The 27389-nt window shown below is 38.6% G+C and overlaps 16 protein-coding genes across 16 annotated transcripts; 9 read left to right on the forward strand and 7 right to left on the reverse strand.

Annotated features, from left to right (window-relative positions):
• Positions 1-54: 54 nt before the first annotated feature.
• Positions 55-1617, forward strand: SPT20 (Spt20p; the record flags this gene model as incomplete). Its single annotated transcript, XM_002495769.1, has 1 exon — positions 55-1617. One exon carries the CDS (start codon positions 55-57, stop codon positions 1615-1617), a length of 1563 nt encoding a protein of 520 aa, XP_002495814.1.
• A 33-nt stretch (positions 1618-1650) lies between these two features.
• DCP1 (Dcp1p) lies at positions 1651-2340 on the reverse strand (the record flags this gene model as incomplete). Its single annotated transcript, XM_002495770.1, has 1 exon — positions 1651-2340. The coding sequence occupies one exon, from the start codon at positions 2338-2340 to the stop codon at positions 1651-1653; it is 690 nt and encodes a 229-aa protein (XP_002495815.1).
• An 867-nt stretch (positions 2341-3207) lies between these two features.
• ZYRO0C03674g (uncharacterized protein) lies at positions 3208-4257 on the forward strand (the record flags this gene model as incomplete). The annotated part of the gene is made up of 1 exon (XM_002495771.1): positions 3208-4257. One exon carries the CDS (start codon positions 3208-3210, stop codon positions 4255-4257), a length of 1050 nt encoding a protein of 349 aa, XP_002495816.1.
• Positions 4258-4332: 75 nt separating this feature from the next.
• On the reverse strand, positions 4333-8181 carry ZYRO0C03696g (uncharacterized protein; the record flags this gene model as incomplete). Its single annotated transcript, XM_002495772.1, has 1 exon — positions 4333-8181. One exon carries the CDS (start codon positions 8179-8181, stop codon positions 4333-4335), a length of 3849 nt encoding a protein of 1282 aa, XP_002495817.1.
• A 1520-nt stretch (positions 8182-9701) lies between these two features.
• Positions 9702-10527, forward strand: HMO1 (Hmo1p; the record flags this gene model as incomplete). The annotated part of the gene is made up of 2 exons (XM_002495773.1): positions 9702-9746; positions 9823-10527. 2 exons carry the CDS (start codon positions 9702-9704, stop codon positions 10525-10527), a joined length of 750 nt encoding a protein of 249 aa, XP_002495818.1.
• A 96-nt stretch (positions 10528-10623) lies between these two features.
• Positions 10624-11523, reverse strand: RSM24 (mitochondrial 37S ribosomal protein mS35; the record flags this gene model as incomplete). Its single annotated transcript, XM_002495774.1, has 1 exon — positions 10624-11523. The coding sequence occupies one exon, from the start codon at positions 11521-11523 to the stop codon at positions 10624-10626; it is 900 nt and encodes a 299-aa protein (XP_002495819.1).
• A 242-nt stretch (positions 11524-11765) lies between these two features.
• On the forward strand, positions 11766-13733 carry NGG1 (histone acetyltransferase NGG1; the record flags this gene model as incomplete). Its single annotated transcript, XM_002495775.1, has 1 exon — positions 11766-13733. The coding sequence occupies one exon, from the start codon at positions 11766-11768 to the stop codon at positions 13731-13733; it is 1968 nt and encodes a 655-aa protein (XP_002495820.1).
• Positions 13734-14016: 283 nt separating this feature from the next.
• Positions 14017-14673, forward strand: UBC1 (E2 ubiquitin-conjugating protein UBC1; the record flags this gene model as incomplete). The annotated part of the gene is made up of 1 exon (XM_002495776.1): positions 14017-14673. One exon carries the CDS (start codon positions 14017-14019, stop codon positions 14671-14673), a length of 657 nt encoding a protein of 218 aa, XP_002495821.1.
• A 114-nt stretch (positions 14674-14787) lies between these two features.
• Positions 14788-16185, reverse strand: MAS1 (mitochondrial processing peptidase; the record flags this gene model as incomplete). Its single annotated transcript, XM_002495777.1, has 1 exon — positions 14788-16185. One exon carries the CDS (start codon positions 16183-16185, stop codon positions 14788-14790), a length of 1398 nt encoding a protein of 465 aa, XP_002495822.1.
• A 604-nt stretch (positions 16186-16789) lies between these two features.
• On the forward strand, positions 16790-17302 carry ZYRO0C03828g (CybS family protein; the record flags this gene model as incomplete). Its single annotated transcript, XM_002495778.1, has 1 exon — positions 16790-17302. One exon carries the CDS (start codon positions 16790-16792, stop codon positions 17300-17302), a length of 513 nt encoding a protein of 170 aa, XP_002495823.1.
• An 86-nt stretch (positions 17303-17388) lies between these two features.
• CSN9 (Csn9p) lies at positions 17389-17853 on the reverse strand (the record flags this gene model as incomplete). Its single annotated transcript, XM_002495779.1, has 1 exon — positions 17389-17853. One exon carries the CDS (start codon positions 17851-17853, stop codon positions 17389-17391), a length of 465 nt encoding a protein of 154 aa, XP_002495824.1.
• Positions 17854-17920: 67 nt separating this feature from the next.
• NVJ3 (Nvj3p) lies at positions 17921-19168 on the forward strand (the record flags this gene model as incomplete). Its single annotated transcript, XM_002495780.1, has 1 exon — positions 17921-19168. The coding sequence occupies one exon, from the start codon at positions 17921-17923 to the stop codon at positions 19166-19168; it is 1248 nt and encodes a 415-aa protein (XP_002495825.1).
• PUS5 (pseudouridine synthase PUS5) lies at positions 19165-19917 on the reverse strand (the record flags this gene model as incomplete). The annotated part of the gene is made up of 1 exon (XM_002495781.1): positions 19165-19917. The coding sequence occupies one exon, from the start codon at positions 19915-19917 to the stop codon at positions 19165-19167; it is 753 nt and encodes a 250-aa protein (XP_002495826.1).
• A 234-nt stretch (positions 19918-20151) lies between these two features.
• On the forward strand, positions 20152-24567 carry SCC2 (cohesin-loading factor complex subunit SCC2; the record flags this gene model as incomplete). Its single annotated transcript, XM_002495782.1, has 1 exon — positions 20152-24567. The coding sequence occupies one exon, from the start codon at positions 20152-20154 to the stop codon at positions 24565-24567; it is 4416 nt and encodes a 1471-aa protein (XP_002495827.1).
• Positions 24568-24634: 67 nt separating this feature from the next.
• On the reverse strand, positions 24635-25744 carry SAS4 (Sas4p; the record flags this gene model as incomplete). The annotated part of the gene is made up of 1 exon (XM_002495783.1): positions 24635-25744. The coding sequence occupies one exon, from the start codon at positions 25742-25744 to the stop codon at positions 24635-24637; it is 1110 nt and encodes a 369-aa protein (XP_002495828.1).
• A 185-nt stretch (positions 25745-25929) lies between these two features.
• On the forward strand, positions 25930-27387 carry CDC1 (putative lipid phosphatase CDC1; the record flags this gene model as incomplete). Its single annotated transcript, XM_002495784.1, has 1 exon — positions 25930-27387. The coding sequence occupies one exon, from the start codon at positions 25930-25932 to the stop codon at positions 27385-27387; it is 1458 nt and encodes a 485-aa protein (XP_002495829.1).
• Positions 27388-27389: the final 2 nt, after the last annotated feature.

Genomic DNA, 27389 nt, shown 5'->3' on the forward strand with positions numbered 1-27389 from the left:
CTCATCTTAAACCAATACTCGAGCCATAAGAGACAATAAGAGGAGTATAGAACCATGAATGGGATGGGTATCCCTGTTAATAGGGCGGCTCAAAGGCCAATGAATCCACAAGTTCTCAAGCAACAGCAACAACAGCAGCTGCAACAGCAACAACAACAGCGTCAGAGGATGCTATTGCAACAGAGGGCGATACAACAGCAGAAACATCAACAGGCATTACAGAATTATGAATCACAATTTTATCAATTGTTGCTGACTTTAAACAAAAAACCCAAGAGGATCTACAATTTCACAGAAGATACAGATTCTACTTTAAAGAAGTACGAACAATATAGACCAAGTTTTGAGTTCCACATTTATGAAAATAACTACAAAATATGTGCACCAGCTAATACCCGTCTACAACAGCAGCAAAAGACTCCTGAACTAACCAGTGATGGCCTTATTCTCAATAAGAATAACTCAATCTTGAAGGAATTCTTAGAATACGTTGCTAGAGGTCACATACCGGCTTCCATAATGGAAGTACTTAGGGATTCTAATATCCAATTCTATGAAGGAAATCTGATCTTACAGGTTTACGATCACACCAATACTGTTGACGTAGCACCCAAGACTAATCCTCAGCAACCAATTGATAAGAATAAAGATCCCAGAAAATTGAGACCTACTTCCTTCAAAAGGCCTAGAGTATACCGTACTCTATTGAAGCCTAACGATTTAACTCATTACTACGATATGATGTCTTACGCAGATCACACGAGGTTCTCAGATAGCATCTATCAACAATTGGAAAGTGAGGTTTTATCACTAACAAAGAGAAATCTAGCGCTAGATGTACCGCTAGACCCTTACGAGCATCGAGATAAGTTAGAGGATGAGTTGTTTGCAACTCCCAAATGGGATGAAAATACAAAGACTTTAAAGCATATACATCGAGAATTATCAGCTAAAGAAGGTACTAAAGGTGCTGTAGGTCACATTGAAGAACACGAGGAATTCCCGCAACACAGTTCCAATTACGAACAATTGATGTTAATAATGAGCGAAAGGACAACTACTTCTACAAACGATACATATGCAGCTTCGTTAGCCTCAGCTCAAACGAACAATACTTCTAAGATGAGTGCACATTCAAATTCACCTTCAGTATCAGGAAACGTGGATTCTAGAGGTAGTTCCAACACAGGTAATCAAATGGCCATATCCGCAGCGGCAGCGGCAGCGGCAGCAGGGCTCACTGTAGGTAATGAGAATAATCAGTTCAGCAGACTAAAATTTATCGAACAGTGGAGAATTAATAAGGAAAAAAGAAGACAACAGGCACTTAACAACAACATGGCTCCCACCGCTTATAATACACGAATTTCCATGGCAGCTCCAATGACACCCCAGCAACAAATGTTACAGCAACAGCAGCAACATAATCCACAACAGGTACAACAGCAGATGGCCATGCAACAACAGATGCAAGCATCAATGGTCGATGCCCAGGGGAATCCCAAGAACAAACCGGGATTAGATAAAACTAAGCAGAAGAGACCTCGAAAGACTACGAAGAAGGAAGAGCCTGCAAAGAAGAAACGTCCAACGAAAAAGAGGCAGGACGAGGAGTAATTGAAATAATTTTTTTTTTTTTTTTTTTTTTTATTAGGCAAACGAATCCTTTGGATCGTTTTCCAACAAGTATTTAATCAATTCGTAAATGTTTTGCCTATCAGCCGCCGTATGGATCCAAATACCATACACTTCATGTTTTAAATTTTTAATGATAACCAATTCATCTTTAACTTCAACCCCCATACAGTCTAAAGGATTTTGCATATTTTCAGGTGCTTCAAATACTTTCCTTTTATTAACAACGCTGTTGGGCACAATCCCCATAGAGAAATTATCAGGATTTATTCTATTAAGTATAATCAACCCGTAGTTGTAAATATCACGTCCCGTTAACACATGTCCACTTACACCACCTTCAACGTTGGATTGAGATGCTAATGCAGTAATACTCTGGTCTTGATTCTCAGCATCTGGTAACATTTCACCAGGTTTGGAAATGTCTCGAAGGTAGATAGCTAATACACCCTGGCATTCCAATTTGGTCCATTCATCTTTACCGAATTCCCATTTGTATAGTGAAGCATGAGGTGTATGGAATAATAGTTGTTTAATCTTTGGGTCATAGCGTCCAATAACATTGAAATTCAGAGCCTTACGGTAAAACTCCATTGTCATTTCTGTAGCAGTAGATCCATCTGCAGTCATCTCGATAGTGTTATAGTTGCTATAAGATCCCTGGAGGTGTTTAATTGCTCTATTAAAGTTTGATATTAGTTCCATCAATAGTTTTTAGCTTCGGATTGTAAAGCGAATTGATAGCTGATGTTATAGAAAGGGAGGGCATTGAGTCAGAATATGAGAAAAGATTGTCAATTGAGCCTGTAGTGGTTAACCTGGCTATGGCTCTTGAATTTTACGTATCTAGCTTTATCATGTTAGTAAAGATTCTGATGGGGGTCTTTTCAACATGCCAAGAGATTTAATTGTTCAAGTGCCAGGTAAGTGACAGTAAATAACTTTAACGACGACGGAAAATCATAAAAAGCCAGAACTACTGGAAAAGGGCTCAATTCCATATAACTGGACTTTCGAACATTCTAAATTTTTTGATGGTACTATTTCAACAAAATACTGAATTGCTACGCCTTAAAGAAGCCAATTATTCATAAGAATTTAAGTATTTGGCGTATTAATTTCAGTCCTGCGACAAACAGAGTTGAGCAAGTCAATTGTAGTCGGTTACCTCATTGCAAAAAACTAGTAGTTTGTGCACTAGTACACTTCAATTGTGCAATTCCTTCCAAAATACTGATTTTTCTTCCAATTTTTTTTTTTTTTTTTTTTTAACACATGTACATTGTGGATTGTATAGTCAATCTTGAACTATAATTAATGGACACGTACGCCTCAATTAATTGTTAAGTAACGAGTCCAGTATATTGGCTTTAACGCCCGTTTCTTAAATCCTGTTTCCGAAGTGTTTTAGATCCGAATCGTCAGCTGAATCGTGGTTTGGATTATGTCAAGGAAAAGTATATAAAAGGTGCGATTAGTTTAACAAGATGTCTCCTTAATTCAAGTCACAGTGTGAACTTTAAACTGCCAAAAACTCTCAATTGAATCAATTGCCTCAAAATAACACTTAACATGTCTCCTCTAAACGTTGGTATTGTCGGTACGGGTATCTTTGCCAAGGATATGCATTTGCCATGCTACCAATCCTACCCAGATAAATTCAGAATTGCAGCTGCTAACAACAGAACCAAGAGTAAGGCTGAGGATTTTGCTAAATTAGCTGGTATTCCGGAAAATAAGGTGTATGATACTCTAGACGAGGTTCTTCAAGACAAGGACATCGATTTCATTGATGCTATGTTACCTGTCCAAAACAATTTAGATACAGCCAAAAAGGCCATTGCAGCTAAGAAACCAATCCTTTTGGAGAAGCCAATTGCTGCCAATTTGACTCAAGCTAGGGAACTGGTCAAAATTGCAGAAGCCAGTGACGTCCCAGTGGGTATTGCAGAGAATTGGCTTTATTTAGAAGTCTTAGAAGAGGCCAAGAAGCACATTGGTAAGATTGGTCCTATTGTTGCCTTTACTCATAACTCTACCGGTCCATTTGTTACTTCTAACAAATACTTGGCAACCACCTGGAGACAAAATCCTGAACACATTGGTGGATTCTTATCAGATGGTGGTGTTCACCAAATGGGTCTTGCCGCTTCATTAGTTGGTGAGTTCGACACCGTGTCAGCTTTGACTAGACAGGTCCGTAAGGAATCTGGTACTGATGATATTGTGTTCTCTACAGTTAGCATCAGAAACAGCGATGTTATCGGTACTTTCACTTATGGTTCCGCCTTCGGTGCTACTGACAAGTCTGTTTACCTCAAAATCTACGGTAAGAACGGTTCTCTGTTGGTAGACCTTTCCGACAAGGCTCAACCTGTGGTTAAGGTTAGAGTTGGTGGAACCCTAGAGACTGCAGGTCAGGAAGAAGTTTACCCAGTGAAGACTGATGGTACTAGTGGTGTCAAAGCTGAATTCTTAAACTTTTACGAGACTGTTTCTCAAAAAGATAAGAGTTTGTTCAGGGGCTCTCCAAGGGTTACCTTCCACCACTTGGCAGTTATTGGCGCCTTCCTGGATTCTTCTGCTAAGAACGGTAGTCCCGTTAAGGTTGAACAACCATGATTGACGATTTTTATGCATATAATATGTATTTGGAATGAGAGATATTAAATAAATAGCTAAATGTTTCGATTATTTTTATGCGATATAAGCACCACATCCGCCACCACCCGGTGTCATTATTATAATGCGGTCTCCAGGTTTCACTTTGACGGAATTCTTACTGCCAATGTTAATTAGATTTTTGCCATCGTCCCTGATCCAAAGATTTAGACCTCTTTCACCATCAGCACCACCATTGATCCCGCGTGGGGCAATAACTCTCCTCTCTGATAGAATGGAGGCCTCTACAGGTTGACGGAATTCAATATCCCTGAGGGCACCATTACCGCCAAAGTATTTCCCTTGGCCGCCAGATCCATTCCTGACGGAAAATTCTCTGAGGATAACAGGATATCTTCTTTCAAAAATCTCACTATCAGTTATTCTTGTATTGGTCATATTTGTATGTACGGCACTCGTACCATTCCAACCAGGACCTCTCCAAGAGTCTTCACCGGCACCATGGCCACCACATATAGTTTCGTAATAACCAAATCCTTTGGACACAATTCCTGTATTTGGATCTCTACCACCTGTACCAAATGTGAAATTGTTACAATCACCTTGGGAATCGGCCATAACGTGGAAGGTTTTCAGTACTACATCAGTTACTCTTTGAGATGTAAGAACATTACCACCTACCACGGCAATACCATTGATAGGACTTAGAATTGAACCTTTGGGGATCTTTATTGTTAGCGGTTTTAAACATCCTTGGTTTAATGGGATGTCTTCACCTACTAAACATCTCAAACAATATAAAATTGCTGAATTAGTGATTGCCTCAGGGGCATTCAAGTTACCATAAACCTGTGGTGAAGTACCTTCAAAATCAAAGACATACTCTTCCTTTTCAATATCTAGCGAAATCTTCAATTTGATCAAAGTCCCATCATCCATAAGATCATCGCCGATAAAATGCGTCTTTCCAAAATGTTGCGTGAGTTGTTTTAGCATTTTTTTGATCGTTTGTGAAGCATTTTCCTGAATGGCTTTCATATATTTTACAATGACATTCAACCCACTTTCATCAATCATTTTCGAAATTAATTGAATACCTTTGTTGTTGGCGGCAATCTGTGCCTTCAAATCACTGATATTATCACTGATTCTTCTGGCACCTGAACATCCCGGGTACTTGGCAGGTTCCTCTAAAAGAAGCTTAGTGATTAATTCTTCTTGAAAGACACCCTCTCTGACAATTAGCTCTGAATAAATAGAAGCACCCTCTTCATAAAGTTCCTTAGAATTGGGGGGAACAGAACCAGGGAGAATACCACCAATATCGGCATGATGAGCACGAGATGCCACATAGAAGATCAATTCACCCGTTTCTGAAAAAGCTGGTGAAATTACTGTAATATCAGGAAGATGTGTACCACCAATCTCTGGATGATTACTAACTATAACATCACCGTCCTTCAATTTGCCTCTCCATAGCTTTGCCTGAGCCGATATGCAGGTAGACATAGAACCCAAATGAACAGGCAAGTGAGGTGCATTTGCAACTAGATTACCTTCAGGATCAAATAGTGCACACGAAAAATCTAGTCTTTCTTTTACATTCGTCGATGTTGAAGTCTTCTGCAGCTGCATTCCCATCTGTTCAGCAATATCCATGAATCTGTGACTGAAAATGGACAACATTACTGGGTCTAAACGGAACTCAGATTCATTTAATGATCCACTACCAGATTTTCCCAAGACTTTAATGAAAATATGAGATTTCAAAATGTGTGCTATGGAATTACCAGGTATAATGTTAGTTTGGGTACCATCTGCTAAAATAGCAGGACCCTTTACGACGGTACCATAAGCCATTTCATCAATTCTAAAAACTGGAGTCTTTACCCAGCTGTTCTCAAAATAAACGTCTTTGAAAAGGGAAGCCTCTTTAGATGCAACAACTTCTCTAGGAGCATATTTTTGAAGCTGATCATCCACTGATTCCTCCTTCCTAACATGAGATTTACCCACAGCTCTCACACGGACATCGTCGACAATAATATTCTTATCACTAAATGCAAAGCCGAACTCTCTTTTATGAGAATCTGCAAACCATTGCTCAAAATTCCAATTTTCATTTTCCTCCAAGATCATTAAGCTGGTTTCTGTACCTTCATACCTCAAATTTAGATATTTTTCGTAAACAATATGGCTCCCATCGAATCCCTGAGCAATCAATGCTTCTTTAGATTTCACTTCAAGCTGTGCCAATTTCGACTTTACGCTTCTTATATTTTCATCGTTATTAAGTGACATGAAGCATGCTTCTTGGTTCTCTTCAACCACATCAGCAAGGAAAATACCATAAGCAGAAAGAATAGAAGAGTACCTATGAGCCAAAACTTCCTTAATACCTAGGGATTCCGCAACTGCTACAGCATGTTGACCACCAGCACCACCAAAGGTCACCAAACGATGCTTTGATACTAGATGTCCCTTATTTTCAGTAATTGCTCTAATGGGCCTTGCCATTGATTCATTCGCTACTTTTAAGAATCCGAATGCCACTTCATCGCGACTCATCTGTGTACTCATATCTTTATTGATGATTTCCGTCAATTCATCAAATTTCTTAGCAGTAGCTTCTAAGTCCAAAGATTCGTCCTCGTTGGGTCCAAAGATTTTGGGGAAGAATTCAGGTACCAAACGACCCAACAATAAATTTGCATCAGTAATTGTTAGCGGTCCTCCCTTACGATAGGCGGCAGGACCAGGATCGGCGGTTGCAGAATCTGGACCAACTCTGAATAGGCCATTTTCCCAAAATAATCTTGAACTACCACCCGCTGCGACGGTACTTATATTAAGTTGTGGAGATTGAATTACAATGCCTGCAGTTGTTGTTTCGAAGACATGTTCCAATTTAGCATCACCAAATCTACTTACATCTGTCGAAGTACCCCCCATATCAAATCCAATTAATGGGATATCATTTTTATGGTTATAGCAAGTATTTGAATAGCCAACGACACCACCAGCAGGTCCTGATAAAATAGATTTTAAACCTGAAAATCTGTGACCTTCTACGAGACCACCATCTGATTGCATGAACTGAATGGTTGTATTTTCGTCATTAATCAATCCAGATTGTATACTCTCCAAGTATTTCTTGATGACTGGCGTTAGATATGCATCAGCTACAGCGCTATGGGATCTAGGTAGGTGCTTAATCATGGGAGAAACCTGGGACGATAGAGAGACATGTTTAAACCCAATATCTTGGGCAATACGTCCTATCAATTTTTCATGTTCTGGAAAAGTATAGGAATGTAAGAAAGCCACCGCAATGGATCTAATGCCCTTATCGTAGATATTCTTCAGAGTGGTCGTAACCTCAGTAACATCAGGAACTTTTAAAATTCGAACCACTTCACCGCTAGTTCCCAAAACCGTATTTTTTGTTGCGCTAGCGACAGATTTATGATTTATAGGATCTTCAGAGAAATCTTCCAGAGTAACCCGTTCATCAATTTCAGCAACCATATCGTAAAGCGGTTTAGGTCTTCTAATATTAAGGTCAAAAATATCAGGTCTTGATTGGTTACCAATAATCATAACATCTTTGAATCCCTTCGTAGTGATAAATGCACATGGCTCACCATTTCTTTCCAATGCACAATTAGTTGCCAATGTAGTTCCCATTCTAATGCTACTAACCCCAGAGATATCCAATGGTTTACCACGAGGAATTTCTTGACCTGTAAAAATTTCTAACAGTCTCCTAATGCCTTCTAATGGTGCATCTGGATAGTTTTTAGGATCAGTAGATAAAAGTTTAATTATAACATCATCTTCTTGTTTCCCAGTACCAGGATTACCGATACAATCTGTAAAAGTACCACCCCTATCAATGGCAATACGAATTTTGTCAGTGGCCATTTTTGAAGTATTGAATGAGTTACAGTGAGGAAATAAATTAAATGGGAATCATTTCTTGTTGTAATTGTCACAACCAACCAATATTTCACTCTTCTTATACTGATAGGAACCCTTTGATCGGAGAATAGACAGTTGGAAACTCCGACAGCTGCTCTAGACAGCACGTGATATGAAAATACAACCATATTACTTGATGACAAAATGTCAGATATGGTTCCATGTTTCAAGCATCCACTTTTTAACCACTAGTAGAGCACCAATTTCACCTTAGTTCGTTGCATTATCGTGGAAATCAATAAAAAAAAAAACATGCTTAAACAATTCATGTCATTGGCCCACATCTTGTCCAACTTTTTCTGGAGAAGCACTAAACCTACCAAAGATAACTTGTAGAACAACCACCTAGTGCCCGATCATTTCCCAAAATCCTTCTTTCTTCCAACTCTTCCTATCTTCCTTCAACAAAGTTTGATAAAATGTGTCAAAGATATTCCTCCCGGGATCTTGGAGCTAGCGGTCCCGCACTAAAAAAATAGGAACGGATTGTCGGTGTATTGAATAAAGCTAGAATATTTAGTAGTGGGCACGTAATGGCTTTCAAACAGCTACGAATCACGAAGCCATTGGAACTCAATTGCGTGGTTTAACCAGTTCTTTTGTCAATTGTTGGTTTAAACGGTTGAAATGTGTGGACACCGTCAAGAAAATTATCAGAGTGGATCAATAGAAATGTACATGTAAGCAGCAGATGGAACCACTTATTTTGTAGTTTATATTATTCTTTTCTTCAACAGATTGGGACAAGGAGGCGATGGAGTTCAAGATCAGCGATTTCTTTTAGCTGTATCGAAGAAAGACCAATGGCCTCACAAGTGAAGAGACAAGAGCGAAGATTAACAAGACAAACCATATAGAGTACCTAATACCTAATGAAATGAGAGATGATAACTGATTTACATTTAGCGCCGCGCTTTGTGCGGCTGTTCCAAACACGAACAATGGGAACAGACAATGGTAGAGGGTGATAAATATGAAGATACACAGTATGTGGTAAAAGAAAGTAGCAAGCATGGATTGCTGTACGTAATAATAGTTTTCCTGCAGCGAAGAAGCTTCGAAATTCCGTTCATCCTTTTATCCTTTCATCCTTTTTATATTGTGCTTGTACAAGGGTCTCTTGATAAAGCTTGCCACACATTCGATCAAATTTCCTTCCTAGACTCTCTTAGACGGTTTACAGCAATATTTAGTGATATTCTATTACCCTTCATTTCTCAAATATGAATTCAACATTTCCCTGCCATTCCTCTGCATTACCCTCCTTTCCTTTCATCTTTCGACCAATCACGATAATAGACGCTTTTTCACGTCCGACGACCTCTCGCCTCTGTCTAACTTCCCCCGAACCCCAGTGGGAGTTCTTTCTAACACCTAGACAGAACTCTGCCTAACTTTACCGGGTTCCAAACATTGTTATTTTCCTTCTGGAATCAGTAGACTAACAAGGGCCATATTCACACATGACCAACGATCCAGGCTTGAGGCTCAAGTTAGCCAAGGACTCGGTATGTTAATCATTTAAGTTACCTTCTCATGTTGTTTACAAGAGTCATATATACTAACATGGACTTTTCCCAATAGCTGGTTTCCTCACTCTTTGAGTTATCCAAATGTGCTGATCACACAGCTTCTTCTCTCGTCGAATTTTACAATGCCATCGGTGATGATGAAGAGGAGAAGATCGAGGCATTTACGACATTGACTGAAGCTTTACAAAAATTGGCAGGTGCTAGTAACCAAATTAATGGTATTAGTGGCGATTTAATCAACCCAGTAGAAGATGAAAAGGATGCACTAATCGGTGCACCAAGTCCTGGTAAGCCCACTGCAGCAAAGAAGAAGGCTGAAAGAGATCCAAATGCTCCAAAGAAACCATTAACGGTTTTCTTTGCCTATTCAGCTTTTGTTCGTCAAGAACTCCGTGATCAAAGACAGAGAGCAGGTTTACCACCACTATCTTCCACTGAAATTACCCAAGAGATTTCTAAGAAATGGAAGGAATTGAGCGATGCTGAGAAAGAAAAGTGGAAACAAGCTTACAGTGTTGAATTAGAGCACTATCAGATGGAAAAGCAAAAATACTTGGAAGCTAAGAAGAATGGTACTGCACCATCATCATCTGATGGACCATCACATGCTCCAATTCCAATTCCTTTCAACCTTCAACATGAAGATATTCCAGAACCTCAACCACCAGTTCCTGAGAAGAGGTCTCATGAGGATCACAGTTCTGAAAAGAAGAAGAAGAAGAAGAAGAAGGACAAGAAGAAGGATTTGAATGCGTGAAGCGAATGCTAAGTTAATCTATGCTATGCTTCTGGTGACAGCCGGTTCTGTAGATTTGTATGTACTCTTAACAAAAAAAGATTATATCTCTATTATTTACAGGTTTTGAGATAAAGTTTGCACGAAGCTGAATTTAGGTTTTGGTGCATCTTGTGGACGTTTCCATTCTTCAGGAAACTCGTAATTATGCTGCTTTTTGCGTAATTGTTTGGCCTGAGTATGTCTTGTATCCAGTGGAATATCGCTAAAATCATCTGACATATCTTTTGATTCATTTAGTAACCTTTGGAAAACATCATTCAAATAACGGGAATTTTGTGAAGCCTCTGGGTACCTATCACTTGACATTTTGAAAATATCCGTAGTAGAATCGTAACGAGTTTTGGCTAAAAGGCACAATTTATGCCTCTGTCTTTCATCGAGTCCCAAATCTCCAACTTTAACTTTGAAAACAACTTTACGGGCATTTGGGTGTTCTTCACCAATGTAAGTAGTAAACTTGTACTCCACTGGGTGCGTCTCTCTAGAAGGTCTTTTATATTCTTGTCTGTATTGTACCAACAATGGAAGTTCATAAGCTGCTAACCTGTTGTAAAATCTCTGTTCTCTATGTTGAGCTACTAGATCCTGTGCCTGTGATGGCAATTCGTCAAACATAAAAGGAGTGGGACTATAATTATCTTTTAATGATCCACCAATAATATCTACTGCACCTTTCTCACCGTTGTAGTAAATTTTATGAATATCGCGCTTTAGGACTCCAGTCTCTTCAGATGTGGATAATAATGCGTCTAATTCCTCTTCGCATGGTCTATATCTTGATCCAAGCTTTGCAACCCTTTCTCTAAACAGATGGAATATTTTTTCAGTTGGTAATCCTTTCCATTTTGAAGGCTCTAAATACAAGTTTGTGGGGGTGTTCTGAACCACTTGTGCCGCAGGTTTGTTGAGAAGAACCCTCGAAGAGCAAAGAAGACGCTTAGCGACAAAAGACATGGCCACTAAACTTATAATGATCCTTACACCTTAATCCTTATCTGTTGGAATGAATGTTCAATCAATTCTCGATGATTTTTTTTCATGTTGGTGAAAAAAAATGGGTTGGTTACCCTCTTTAGGATTTCGGTAGTAAATATGAACTTATGAATGAATAACAAGATGAATCGTTTGAAGGTTCGAATATCGTACAATACAGGAGAAATATAGGATAACATTGGAGGCGGTTTATTCTTTTGACAATGAGTAAGAGAGGTAAGGCACCTAAAGATGTGGGTGCTGCTGAAAATACCTCTCAAGAGGTTCCATCGGGGCTTTTGTCATCAATTCTCTCCACGCTGAGTCTGACATTTGAGCGGGACACTGGTACGTTAAATGGAGATCATGTACGCTCTGTACCCGATAGAATTACACTAGGCGAGCTTCAGTCACTATTAAATAAATTGAGAGTTTCCCTGGACTCAATTGCAAAAAATGACGAGCATATGATTAGTAGTATTGAGAAAGTTAAAACAGGTGCTGCAGAGGCTGCAGCTGCCAAAGAAGAACAATCTGCCAAAGAAGAGGAACAAGATGGTGAACTACCGCCTGTTCAAAGAAGGAAAAGGTCATTGATGGTTGAAAACGATGATGAAGAGGAGGAGCCGACAAAAAGTGCAGAGGGACATGGAGTAGGCGATAAAACGCTCTTAGGGTCGGCGGAACCAGAACCAAAGAAACAAAAGACTGAAATGGATAAGATGGATAAGATGGAAAATGATCCTAGCGTAAGGAATCCTAAATCTGAATTTGTTGTATCACAGACCTTACCCAAGGCAGCGGCATCGTTGGGACTTTTTAATGAAGAAGGTTTAGAAAGTACAGGTGAAGAGTTTTTCAAACGTAAGTACCAAGTAGCAAGTTATCCGACAGATGATCTTAAGGAGCTTCTACCTGGGGAAATTCCGGATCAAGATTTTTCACATCCAAAACCTACAAATCAAATTCAATACTCGACCTTCCTGGCATCTGTGGAAAATTTCTTCAGAGAATTTAGCGATGAAGACTTGAAATTTTTAAAATCCAAGTACATTATACCTTTAAGTTTGGAGGTTAATAAATCCTATGATCCCGAACTTACGCCATATGTAATCCCAAAACTAGGACCACTTTACAGCGATGTTTGGTTAAAGGAAGATGATAACCAAAGTATTTCTAGTGCATCACCACCACCAATTAATGATCCGTCATCTATCTTACCGAAGAAAAGTCCATCAGATATCAATGATGCCATGTTAGAGACCGAAGAAGTTTCTTGTGGACCACTGGTGTCTCGTCTTTTATCTGCCATACTTAAGGACGAAGGTGATGGTGAAGACGAGAGTAAAAACTTAGTTAAGGAGGAGAATACCAGCACAAGCGGTCAATTTTCATTGCCGCCTTCTAGAGACGAAGGTGAAAGTCGAGAAGGGACACCGATGGGGATGGCAAATACGCCTGTAAGTGAAGCAGACGATAATAATACTAACAATACCAATAACAACAGTGGTAATAGTAATAGACCTTTACATGGTAGTACTACAGGTACGCTACCGAATCCACAATTGTGGAAAGTTAATAGCATTAATCTGGATTATCCAACTTTTGAGGAAAGGTTGAAAAGAGAATTGAAATATGTGGGAATTTATATGAACATGCCACGAGATGAAGGTGGTAATGGTGATGATCCAGATTGGGTTACAGGCAGAGAAGATGACGAGATAAGCGCGGAATTAAGGGAATTACAAAATTCATTGAAACAAGTTACAATGAGAAATCAAAAGCGAAAAACAGCATTGGTACCATTGGTAGAAAGACAACTGGCATGGCAGGAATATTCATCTATTTTGGATGATCTTGATAAGCAAGTTGATCAAGCATATATCAAACGAATTAGAGTGCCCAAAAAGAGAAAGAAGCATCATGGTGGGGGATCTGCAGGTTCTGTAAACCAAGGCACAGCATCACAGGTAGCGCAACAAAAAGCAGCCAATTCAAGTTTGAAGGCTCTACTTGATAAAAGGCAGAGATGGATTAAAAAAATTGGGCCCTTATTCGATAGACCAGAAGTAATGAAGAGGATGCCGAAGGAAAGTGTTTTCAAGGATCTGGATCAAGAGGAAGAGGAAGAGGAAACAGATGTTTTTGGGCAAAATAGTAACGGCAAAGAAGATGATCTAGCAGAAGCATAGAGGAAAAGTTATGTATGGGACGAACATTCAATTTCTTACATGGAATATACTTTTAAATATACAACATTCAAATATATGCTTTTATTACCTCTCTATACTGATCACACTGTACGAAATATGAAGGGCCGCCTGGAATAAGCGTAGGAAACTTTAAAGAGTCAACCGGCGCACATCAGCTAAAAGAATACACATATATACGTACTCTATAGTAGAATTAAAGTACGTTGAGGCTAAAAGAGTGTTGACCGCCAGGGAGCCTCCATTAAATTAAATTAGTTCCATCATGTCGAGGGCCAAGAGACTTATGAAAGAGTTGCAAGCTGTCAGGGATGATCCCGCGGCAAATATCACTTTAGAATTCATCAGCGAATCCGATATTCACCGCTTGAAAGGTTCATTTTTGGGCCCACCAGAGACTCCATACCAAGGTGGTCGTTTTATCATTGATATTGAAGTGCCCATGGAATACCCTTTCAAACCACCAAAGATGAAATTCGACACTAAAGTTTACCACCCCAACATTTCATCTGTTACTGGTGCTATTTGTCTAGACATTTTGAAGAATGCATGGTCACCAGTTATTACTTTGAAGAGTGCATTGATCTCGTTACAGGCACTTCTACAATCACCTGAGCCTAATGACCCACAAGATGCTGAAGTTGCCCAACATTATCTCCGGGATAAGGAGTCCTTCAGCAAAACAGCCGCTCTATGGACAAGACTTTATGCTTCATCAAATGGTGGTAGTGGTGCACCTGTGGAAAAAGAAGTTGATGAGGCTCGGTTATATGGAATTGATCCTAACTTGGTGAAAGAATTCGAATCGCAGGGTTTTGACAAGGTTAAAATTGTAGAGGTTTTAAGAAGACTGGGTATCAAGTCACTGGATCCAACTGACAATGCTACCATTAACAGGATTGTAGAGGAACTATTAAAATGAATATATTTACATGCAGAGAGTACATATATATGTATATGTATACTGTTTTTTTTTTTTTTGTTTTTTCCTAAATTTTTGTTTTTTCTTTCTATGTTAATCTCTATATCTTATTCCTTAAGCATTCAACCCTTTTTCAATATAGGATACACCTGGAACGGTCTTAACGTTACCTAGCGCCACTAACGATACGGGTTTGTCCTTTAATCTGTAGTTGGCCCACATTATAATATCTTCCTTTGTTATCCTATCCACTTTTTCAAAAACTTCCTCGGGCGATAGCCTTTTGCCTGTGGTAACTATTTGTCTCCCCATATCTTCAACGATAGCGGTTGATCCATCTAGCGATAATAATAAAGCAGCCTTCAATTGTGCCTTAGCTCTCTGTACTTCACTTTCTGAAATGTTTCCTGACATAATTCTACGCCATTCTTTAATAATGGCGTCAAAAACGTTCTTCACGTTATGCTCTTGAGAATCTGTCACGAGGTACATTCCCCATAGACCGGAATCTGCATAAGATGTGGAAAATGACATGTATGAGTTAGCCAGCGTACCGTTATTGGATACTTCAACTGCCAATGGTGAAGGTGAATTAGTTCCTGCACCCAAGGCTCTGTCCCAGTTACCTACAATGGCTTGAGCTGCCAATGCAATGAAATAATCTAAACCGGACCAAGATACACCTTCCACTGCAATTGCAATGTGAGTCGAAGGCAGAGTGTCCTCTTGAATCAATTTCTCACCTCTGTGGAAAACTGGTAGAGGACCACGAGGTGAACCTAATGGAACCGGAAATTCTGCCTTGGGGATGTGACCAAAGGACTTCTGGGCGTATTCGATCAACTTTTCATGGTCTATGGCACCCGCACCCGCTAAAACCATTCTATCACCTTTGTAGTTCTTATCGATGTAATTTTTCAAATCTTCCCTTGTAATGGTTTTAATGTTCTTAATAGGACCCAAAATAGTACGTCCCAATGCTTGATTCTTGTATGCAACATCGTGTAAATGGTCAAACACAACTTCATCGTACATCTTATCCACTTCTTCGCTCTCTCTTATGATGACATCTCTTTCTCTTTCAATAGCCTTGGGGTCTAATACAGATCTTGTTAAAATATCACTTAAAATCTCAACTGCTCGAGGAACGTCCTCTTCAAGGGATTTTGCAAAATAAACTGTGTTTTCCCTCGAAGTGTAGGCATTTAAATGAGATCCAATGTTTTCGATTTCTAGTTCAATACCAGTTTGACTTCTGTTTTTAGTTCCTTTAAATGCTAAATGTTCTAGGAAATGAGCAGTACCGTTATTCCTGGCGTTTTCAGCTCTAGATCCCGCATCTACGAAGATACCAACGGTGGCGGACGAAACATTTGGTAGTCTCTCAGATGCAACTGTAAGACCATTGGGTAAAACGGAAGTCCTTGTGATGGGGACAGATTCAGTATTTAAACGTCTAGCCTGTGAAAGTGCACGAACCGAACGTGCTGTACGTAGAATGTTGCGAAACATTTTTGGGATTGAGAGATTTGAGAGTAATCAACAAATGATGGCAACCTACTGTCAAATAATCCTTTACCCTTTTATAAGTTTCTTTGATTAGTCTTGATGATTTGGTGCTAATTGTAATCATCAATGGGCTTCGAGCCCTTCGTAAATCCGTAAATGGTCCCGATCGGTCTCCGCTCGTTCATCGTGATTTGTATTTATGATTACCCGGTTTCTGTCATGTGCTTTTCACGTGCTCCAGTTTCCGATTTGTCCGACTAATTGACAAGGGGATTTTTCGGACAACTCTCAATTTTCTCCGTGTTTCGGATCCGAGATTTTTTATCAGTAGTGAAATATTCCAATGCATATCACCGTAATAAGCGCATCAAGATTAACCCAAGAGAAAGATTAAAGGTGCTTTGGTGCAACCATTAACTTACTTTAAAAAATATACATTTATATATTCATTAATCCGTTGGTACCCTCGGACTATTTATTTATTTATTTATCACTGATAATCTAATTGAATTAGATTATCTCTATTCCCACTGACTGCATCGAATTGTATTGTTCCGTTGTTGTTGTCATATCACATCACCTAATCTAATTGACTATCCCTGCACAAATGCTACCTAGAACCATCTTTAGGACGTCTCTAAACAGGGCATTCCACACTACTTCCAAACGTTCTTTGACTATTCCATTTTTATCTACTCTACCACAGAAGCCAGGTGGTGTGGAAGGTACCCCCAACGATCCATTCATTGCACCTGAACCTCACAAGACTCATGGTTCTTACCACTGGGACTTTGAAAGATTTTTGGCAGTCTCTATGATTCCATTGGTTACACTTCCATTAGCTACTGGTGGTTCCGTTTCTACTGTTGCCGATGGTCTTTTATCCACTATCTTACTTGGACATCTTTACGTCGGCTTCCAATCCTGTATCATTGATTATATCCCGGCAAGAGTTTACGGTAAGAACCATGGCCGTGCAATGTTCCTACTTTCCCTAGGTTCTTTACTTTCTATAATTGGTGTCTACAAGTTGGAAACTGAAGAGAACGGAACCATTGGCGTTCTTACTTCATTGTGGAAGAATAGGGAAGACCAGGAACAAAAGGAAAAGAAGAATTAATACATTTGAAGCAGACTGATTTGAAGCAGATTGTTATTATCAGTAAATCGGACACACGATTATATTTATTACAACATACATAACTATTATTTATTGTTAACTGAATTTCTCCATTGAACCAGTGAATCACGTAGAGTAGAGCCGGTGACTCTTGGTTTAACTGCTTTTAATGGCTTTTCTTGATTGTAAACGTCTCTACAATCGTAACAGCGGCCAATATGTGCTACTTTTCGTACTGGATCCAGTTTAACTTCAAAGAATTGACGGAGTTGGATCAGATATAATTCTGCCTGTAGTGACGAATCCAATCGAGCCTCTGATTGAATTAGCTCGTAGGTTAATTCTCTATGTGTTTCACTTAGTGTAACTATAGTCAATTTTTGTAATTTCTGCCTCATTCCTGGACTTAGCTCAATTCCCTTTGAATCACTCATAACACCAAAGGCAAAGATCTCAAGTACTAACAGCCTATCATTATCGGTTTCCTTGAGCCACAGATCTTTGTAATGGAATATTGAAGGATCCTCAAGCTGCCGAACGATTGAATCCATTGATAAAACTTATAGCTTTTAGTTTTTTGCCTTTGTTTTTGTTTGGTCTAAACAGACCTTATACAATATGTCAATCCTTTACAACACTAATTCAAGTCTAATACCAAAATTCCAAAGGCATAATTTGATTAGACCCCACAGGGCAGAATTTAAACTACAAAACGAATTCCAGAGTCGTCATCCCAAGGATAGTGATGATTATTTGAAGGATCTATGTCGTGCCAATTGGACCACCTCCCTTCATGGGCGCATCAACAAATTTGATCGACTAGAGTTGAGTATAAACGCATTTTGTGCATTGATTGTACGTAATTTTCTAGGGTGGTATGGTGTCAAGATTCCTACACAAGATGATCAGTTTCCAACCCTTGTATTCGATTTGATTCAAGATACAATTGCTTATTTGAAAAAATGTGAAATCGATCTTGAGGACCTGGTATGTGATCAACTGGCATTGATTCTATCACAACATGTCCAAGCAATGAGAAAATTATCAAGTTCAGAATCGTCAACTTTCTTACATTATTGTAACTTGACACTTTATCAGAATCAATACCCACAATTGATCACCAAAAGATTGAAAAAACCCCTGGACAATCAATCTGAATTACAATCGACTTTTCTTGAAGCCCTTTTCAATGATCTTTTGTTGGGTAAAGTGCTGGATAGCGTGTTGGAGCCTTATTACATTCTCGATGTCTTGAGGAAACTACCAGTGGACCAAGAGAAAAGTACTGTTCCCAGTTCCTGGTCTCTTGAGAATGTTTTGAAGTCAATTGTATCTCTAGGCGGTATTCTAGTTCAAATGGCTCCTAGATCAAACACAAGGAGTGACCAACAGCCGTTTCTCAACCGCTACATATTCACATTTTTATTTCAAGATGTGCTTAGAACTTCTGATAAGAAACCATTTTTATTTGCTCTATTCAAATCATTACGATTTGGGACTTCTAGATTCAAGCCTATGGACAAGTTTTTACACAGTGTGTTTCAAAATACTCTAATTACAAAAATCACGACAGCTTCCATTTGGCAAAAGCTGTTTGTCAGTTTAAGGCATATGCTTTTCCCTCAAGATACTGATATGGGCCCCAGTACCGAAGTCCCCACAGGTGAGGCATTGGAAGCCGTTAAAGTAGAGGCATGTAACACACTCTGGAAATTCATCCAGCGCAAGCACATACATCTACTATTTGGAACAACGCAGGACGATGTTCACTTATGGATAGAGATTTTATCGAAGAACAAGCAGTGTAACAAATTGCTATGTTTTAGAATAATCGATTGTCTCCTGGCAAACTTGGATTCCCATTAGAATGTCCACTCTTCCAAAAGCATCTTTTGAATCTCGGGAATGAAATTCCCTTTTTCGTCCAAATATCGACGATCCCACAGCTTACCATTGTTGTTAAATGTCATTGGTATCAGATGTTCTCTCTTTTGTAAACCAATCTTCGTTTTAACACAAGCTGCATGTAATGCTATCTGTAAAGGATCGGTATGTGGTAATAGTGGACCACCGTATTTAACATCGTTCAAAACTGGTTGTTTTAAAATATGGGAAAGGTGCTTTCTAATCTGATGTTTTTGTCCAGTGGAGAGCTCAACAAGTATACATTTTTCATCAAATCTTCTGTATTTGGATACCATTCCCATCTTGTCGATTATACCGTATTCATTCAGATATTTGGGATCACCCTTACCTGGGTTGTCTATCATGGCTACATACCTCCTATCAATCTTATAACCTTTATTACCGCCCTCTTTCAGATTCCTCGAGAAGTACTTTGCAGCATTTTTGTTTGTAGCGACGAGCAACCCTCCTGAAACACAACTATCCAGCCTGTGTACTAGTCTCCAACTATCAAAATCTCTTTTACTAGTGCTGCTCTGGGATTTCAATTCGTCTAACAGAACTTTGGGCGTATTGACATGTTGGTTCTTATAAAGTCCATGGTAAATCCAACGATGAACATTTCCAGGTTGTGAAAGTACATTAGGAGGCTTGTTTATCAGAAAATAATTGTTACATTCATGTACAATTTTCAGAACTGGCTTATTCATGAGAAACCGATCTTTATTTCGTTATGTTTATATAGATCTAAGTAAGAGCATTGATTTTCTAACTTAACAAACTCGTTACCAGTTTATAAAGCTACTAAAAAATCTTAGGGAAAGGCTGCTTCAATCGAAGAAGTGAGCTCGATCGAGGTCTTTATACGGTGACTTTGATATTATTGGTTCATTATTGATACTCTGAGGGTGTGCCTCCTCAAGATCTCGTTGAAATTGGCGGCTATGTCTAACTTTCCAGGTGAGGATATTGATATACCGAAAAGACTGTTAGAATCACTTGAGGGACAGCCTCTTAACTACTTAATACCAAAGAGTGGTCTTTCAGATTTGATAGATCCGACTAGAGGAGCGTCTATGCCTCTAGTTGGAAACGCATTCTCTTCACCATCTTCAGAAACGTTAGATCAATCATCACAGTGTATTGTTGAATTGGATACGAAGAAGAGCAAATACATGTTCAGACGTCCAAAAAACTGGAAATCTAGTGAAAATAATGGAGCTGAATCAGCACCAGATATGATGGAAGGTCTTTCGCCTTTAGCTAAACAGTGTTTGATGGCTTCGAATATTGAGGTGCACAGTGATGATATTCAAGATGAATCAAAGGTTTTACCCAAGAAAGTGGAGAAGCATAAACTGGACGCCACTGAGACTCATACCATAGACCTTAATGTTGAAGCCAATACCAAGAAGATGAAAGTTGGATCCAATGTGACAGTCAATCTGGCATCTCTTGCACAACGATACATGGGGGATCTAATGGCATTTTTAGATGAAATTGAAAAAGATTCAACGAGTGAATATAGAAATGTGGAATATTGGACGATGTTGCCGACCAAAAATTACGTTCTAACAGAGGAATGTTTGGCTAAGTTGCAGATGGCCATGAATAACAGTTTGTCAATTCGTGGATCTGTGGGGAATATTAGTGTGGATAAATTGATTAAACTGTTGGATATCCTGGTAATCAACATTAAAATGGCTGAGTCTAATGATATGGAGGAGTTGGAGGATCAGACACTCAATCGTATTGCCCATGCATCTGTATCTTTGATCTTTACTACTTTTCTTCTAGAGGGCAACGATAAGAGACTGTCCTTGGAAAGGTACATTCTAACGCCATTAGAATTTATTGGTAATTCAGTGAGAAAAATCAAAAAGTCTTTGACAGATCTAACTGCCTTAAGGACGGAATTGAGTTTACTTCATCAATCTATCTCATTATTACCATCCTACATTTATCAAAAGCCATTTCTGGACAAGGGTCTTATTACGAAACTTATCTACATCTTCACAGATTTGCTCATGGATAATGAACTAGACTCTGTGAGTAATACCTTATCATTACAATATGGTAGGGATAACGTCAAATTAGAAAGTACAAACATTCTAGTCTCATTATTCACTAAATTGCCCGATCAGAGAGAACTTATAATAGAAGAACTGCTATCGAACGTAGAGAAATTGCCCGTTAAGAGAGTACAGAGAAGACTTAGGAAGGTGGAAAGTGATGTATTTGCCACGGATTTCACAATAACTGTCATTTTACTGTTAGAAAATGTGAATAGTTACGATTATGCCAAAATGATAGCAACCTCTCAACCAGATTTAATCCCAGCCGTTAGCGAAACGTATTCGGAAGATACTAGAGCACTTAACGGTTTCGCAAGCCAACTGGCCGAATCTATTTTTGACCGCTTTGTCAAAAGTACCACCAATTATCGTCATGTCTTGGAAAATTATGTTCAAGACCTCATAGCATTATTACCGTTTCCTCAATGGTGTGTTTCACAAGATTTGCTTTATTTTATTACCAGGAAACTTTTATTTGCATATGATCCATCACATCCACAATCCGCGAACATTGAATCGACTTGTTTGCATTTGTTAGGGTCAATAGGTTTGGCGATGTTTGAAATCAAATGTAGTACAAATCCAGAGGATGCCAATAACTTGGTAAGGTTGTTTAATTCACCAAGTAGTCTCCCAAATTTTTCCAAATATTTTGACAACTGTTTTGAATTCACTGGAGCAATTGAAAGACACTCAGCTGGGAAATACTTATGGCATAAAAAATTCGGTATTCTAATGGGATTGGACGAGTATGCTGATAATGCAGAAGGTCAGAGTGGAGAGAAACTGAAGCTAACGATTGATGAAGTAAAAAAATTGGGTGAGGGAAGTACCAGTATCAAAAAACCTATGAATAAGATAGAACCTCAAATGGTAAGAGAAAGCTATTTTTCCATTTTGCATGCGCTCGACTTGCTGAACATGTACGAGCCCTACTTAAAATTGATTTTATCAATATTAGGAAAGAATAAAATTAAACTAAAATCGACTGCGATCAAGTGCCTTTCATTATTAGCCACAGCAGATCAAAGGATTTTGAATAGCCCCATGGTGAAAAATACGATTAGTAAAACGTTGCAAGATCCTTCTGCATCAGTGAAAGACGCAGTTTTGGACCTAATTAGCATTGGATCATCATACTTGGAGTATTACCAGCAACTCAATGTGAATTACGACGATGAAAGTGTATTAATAAGAAAACATGTTTTGAAAATTAATGGGAATATCTATGACGAAACAAAATCCTTAGAAACTCAAGTTTTCGTTGCGTCGAGAATTCTTTTGAAGATTGAAGATGAGGAAGATAATATCATCGAAATGGCGAGAAATATGCTTTTAGAAAAATGGATTTTCCCTGTCAAAGCAGATGATAATCTCTTGGAACAACAATCTGCAGAATATAAAAATATTTTGATTGTGATGTCAAGTGTCGCCATAATGAACAGCAAATGCTCCCAATTATTTGAATGGTATCTGAATTTTTTCCTATTAAACAAACAATTGCATTCACCTGAAGTATATGATTGTATTCTTCGTAGCCTCAATAAGCTTACGGACCCTCTAGTTCAAGGTATTGTGGAACTACAATCTACTGAACCGACTGAATCGAATATTTTACTAAAGCAAAAATTTTTGGTTCTACTATCGAAATTTGCAGATTGTTCTTCGGCATTCATCACAAAAGATCACATTATCGCTCTTTACCCATATATTGTTTCAGATGAGAAGTCTAACTTACAGTTCCATATTTTGCATGTCTTCAAAAATACAATGCAAAATCTTTCAAATTTTAAGCCTAAATTTCTATTTGACTTGGAAACAATTCTTCTGAGTAGGTTACCTCGAATGAGTGTGAAAGAAATTGGAGAAGCGATGCCGTTAATATGGTGTGTTGCAACAAATAGAAAAGATATTAGCAGGGTTACAAAGGCTTGTTCTTCTTGCTTTCAACATATGAGCCCTTATATCAACATTGCAAATAAGAATCCTAGTGATATTACGGTGGAAAGTAAACTTCAGCGGCTCATCTACCTCGCGGCAGCTTTTGCACGATTTTGCAAATTTCCTAATAAAGAGACCAAGCCAGCTTATGTCCAAAGTGATGAACCGGTTCATGAATACGTTGCTAAATGTTTGCTTTTGTTATCACGTCAAGGTATTCCACATGTCATTCGCCGAATTTCAATAAAGGCACTAACTCAATTATGTGGGGACCGTCCTAAATTATTCAACTCCAAGCACATACTAAATTTGCTTGATGATGAATTTGAAAGTGATCATCTCGATATCAAACTTGTAATTTTGGAGAGTCTTTATGATTTTTTCATGGCAGAGGAAAGTAAACTGATCAAACAAACTGGTGTCAACATTTCTGTCTCATCAAATACAGTCCCTAAGGGTCAAAAAAAGCAAGAATCTTTTAGTGGCGACGGTATTTGTGCAGCATTAGTCACACGTTTCTTAAAACACATTTTGAAGATTTGTCTGTCTCAAGATATCAAAAGTTCATTAGTCGCGGTAAGATCACTCAAATTAATTTTACAATATGGTTATACAAATCCATCACATTGCATACCTACAGCCATAGCGTTAGTTGGATCCACAAACCAGTATCTTCGCAATATTGCCATTGAAGTTCTTACTGAATTATTCGAAAAATACGAAACTATGGTATTTGCAGGTATTTCTCAAGGCGTTAAAGTAACAGTTTACTACTGCAAGACCTTGGAAGGTCCTGGTTTTTACAATAATGATTCTTTCTTGAGAACACTTCAAAGTATCATGGCAAATAGTAAGAAGAACTCTGCTAAGTTTTTTAAAAGTGTTACCAGAGTGCTACAGATCTATTTTAACCAAATAGTTGGGCCTAATTGTGATTCAGAAACTAGAGATGGTATTCTGTTTTTAACAAACAATCTTCCTTTACTAAAATTTCCTACGCAATACGAACTGGTAACACTTTTAAAGGTTATAGAATTGGAATCCAATCAATTGAAAGAAGCCATAGTAGATGAATTCGAGCTGAATCAGAACATCGAAGATTCTGTGGAGAATATAAAGAATAGCATAATAGCGGAAATGTCACTATTTGAGGTCAAGAATCTTTTCATCCATCTCTATGGCCTAAAATCGGATGTAACCAGTGAAGCAGAGGACGCTACGTTAAGAAATAAACCTCTGCCTACAATTGCTTTCCAGTCCCACTTGGGAGAAAGAATAAGCTTAATCATTGCTCAGGGTGAAAGAGAAGATATGATTCAGAGGTACATAAATTCACAGAATTAGTGCATAGATAAAATAATACCCAGCATTTCGTTTTACAATAGTGTAATATACATGGATAGAAAGTATATTATTTCCGTTTCACACGTTTAACAGGAAGTGTACGAATTTCAACTTGTAGCGCATCTAAGGATTGTTTTTTGTTCCCAACTATTGGAGCATGCGCATTTCCATCAGAGATATTTGAACTGGAGTCACTATTGGGTCGAGATACTTTTTCACTTGAACCCCCATTTATTGTTAATGGTATAACCACCTTACGTTTCGGTAATGCCACTTGACTCGGAAATTGAGTATAATTGGTAAATTTCCCTGGTGCCTGTTGCATCAGTTTATTCCACCGATGTCTTTCTTGTTTAGAGATTCTGATAACATACGGCCTTCTCAGTGGTTCAGCTATGATGGCGTATTTAGTGTGACAAGAGCATGCCGCCATAGTCAACTGGATGATGATTGATCCTCGACATTGCCGCTCTCTGATATGTTTCCTATGAGCTCTAATTTGATCGATGTCCATTGTATTTTCCTCCTCATCTGACGAACTGTGATAGTCCAAAACCATTCTCCTATTGATTCTATTATATATTTGAGACCAATGCTTTACCGGATCAATTTTACCTGTTCTGTTGTTCTTTAGTAAAATTGACCGATTTTTCTTCATAGTATGATATCTCGCTAGCATAGAATCGATCGTCTCCTTGGTTAAGACTCTTTTCTTTTCCATCTCTTCCTCATCATCAGAATTCTTAATTACTGTGATCTGCTTTAACTTCAGTTGCCAATGGGCTAAGTCCAATTTTTCAGACCATAAAGACAATTTATCGGCTTCATTTTCACCTTGAATCACATCTGATTCCAACATTCTAGCTTCATGTCTTGTCATCTTCTTATGATAGGCCCAATAAAGTTCATCTGGTAGCGTATCTTCCTTAGTGTTGTCCTTACACCCTATACAATTCCTTTGTACCTCTAAGATCATACTTCCAATTAATTTCCTCTTCTCAGCTACATCTTCAATACCACTTTTATCGGCCTTGATAGCTTTTGGATAACCTCTATTAACAGTTTTTAAGATCTTGTGGGGGTCAATTTCATACTCATCAACATCGAAATCAAACTTTTCATCATCACTAGACTGTGGTTGTTTGTTGGACCTTAATGATCTGGATTCTTGTGCCATAGCAGCTGCCACATGAACTCAAGCCGAATGAGCCGATTCTCCCTTCTTATAATTCATCTTCTCTTTCTACAAACTTGTTATTTTAACATTAGGTTTATGTCATTGTAAACTTCTCCACAAGATAAACAACTACACATTGTGGAATACAGAGGAATACAAGGTAAAAGGACACAGCTAATGCAGTTATGTTGAACCGAAATCGTTTTAAGAAGTTGGTACCACAATCTAAGGAGCCAGAAGATGACGATACTGATAATTTAAGCGGGAAACAGGCACAACAGAGTACACTACTTCCAAAGGGTCGAAACTATAAAGTATATTGGAGACATATTTTAATATGGTTATGCCTTTGGTTCATGTTGATTAATTACTACGAGAGGATGGTAGTTAAGAGAGTCATTAAAAGATGTAATTGGAACCGTTGGGAGAATTGGCCAAAAGGCGCACAACCTCATAGGATTGGGTTGTTCGCTGATCCACAAATTATGGATACCTATGCTTATCCGAATAACACATGGATAACGTATCAGGTAAGTAGGTTTGTGATTGATAATTATCATAGAAGGAATTGGAAATTTGTGCAGTATTATTTGGATCCGGATACGAATATCTTTCTGGGTGATCTGTTTGATGGCGGTAGAATTGCGAAAGATGAGGATTGGATGGATGAGTACCGGAGGTTTAATAGGCTCTTCCCCAAGATCCCTTCCAAGAAGACTATCATGTCGATACCGGGGAACCATGATATTGGCTTTGGTGATGAAATTATAGAAGATGCAAGAAAGAGGTTTACAGCATATTACGGCGAATCTAATGATTATATTGATATTGGAAATCATACGATTGTTCTATTGGATACTATGTCACTGTCAGATCATAAAAATCCTGAGATTAAATCAATTGCTCAAACTTTTCTGGATGAATTTTCCCAAAGTTATCATCCATTACCAAAAATTCTGCTTTCACACGTACCGCTCTGGAGAGATCCTAACCAGCTTCCCTGTAAGGGTCCTGGCAGAGAATCAAAGAAACCTTTCCCTATTGAAAGAGGTCCGCAGTATCAGACGGTCATTGACGGATACATTACGCCGGAAGTTTTGGGCAAAGTTCAGCCGGAAGTTATCTTTTGTGGTGATGATCATGATTACTGTCACATCACGCAAACGTATGATGTCAATGGTGTAGTAAAGACCGCTGAAGAATACACGGTGAAGTCTTGTGCTATGAACATGGGGGTTCAAAGACCTGCTATTCAATTGTTGTCACTTCACAATCCTGATGCAACGGGACCTGCACAAGGCAAACAGACATGGCAAACTGAAATGTGCTACCTTCCTGATCCTAAGTTGCCATTAATACTTTATTCGGTTTTCTTTGTCCTAAGCGTCATGTGGTTTCTTTACATGCACTTTCTGCCGCTTAGCTTTAACAAAAATGTAGCAAGTAAAATGGGGAAAGCAACTACAGATACAATTTCTTCATTACCTCTACCAGTGAGTTCATCTTATGGCCAAAGTTTTCTGAAAACAAAGTACCATGTCGATGAAAAACCAAGGAGACCTTTCAAGAATTTTTTGGCTAATTATGCAATCTTGGCATTGTTTGTTTGTTCTATTTTCACCTATTTTTCTGCAACTATATAGAT

The sequence above is a fragment of the Zygosaccharomyces rouxii genome (assembly GCF_000026365.1).
Source record: "Zygosaccharomyces rouxii strain CBS732 chromosome C complete sequence".
NCBI lineage: Eukaryota > Fungi > Ascomycota > Saccharomycetes > Saccharomycetales > Saccharomycetaceae > Zygosaccharomyces > Zygosaccharomyces rouxii.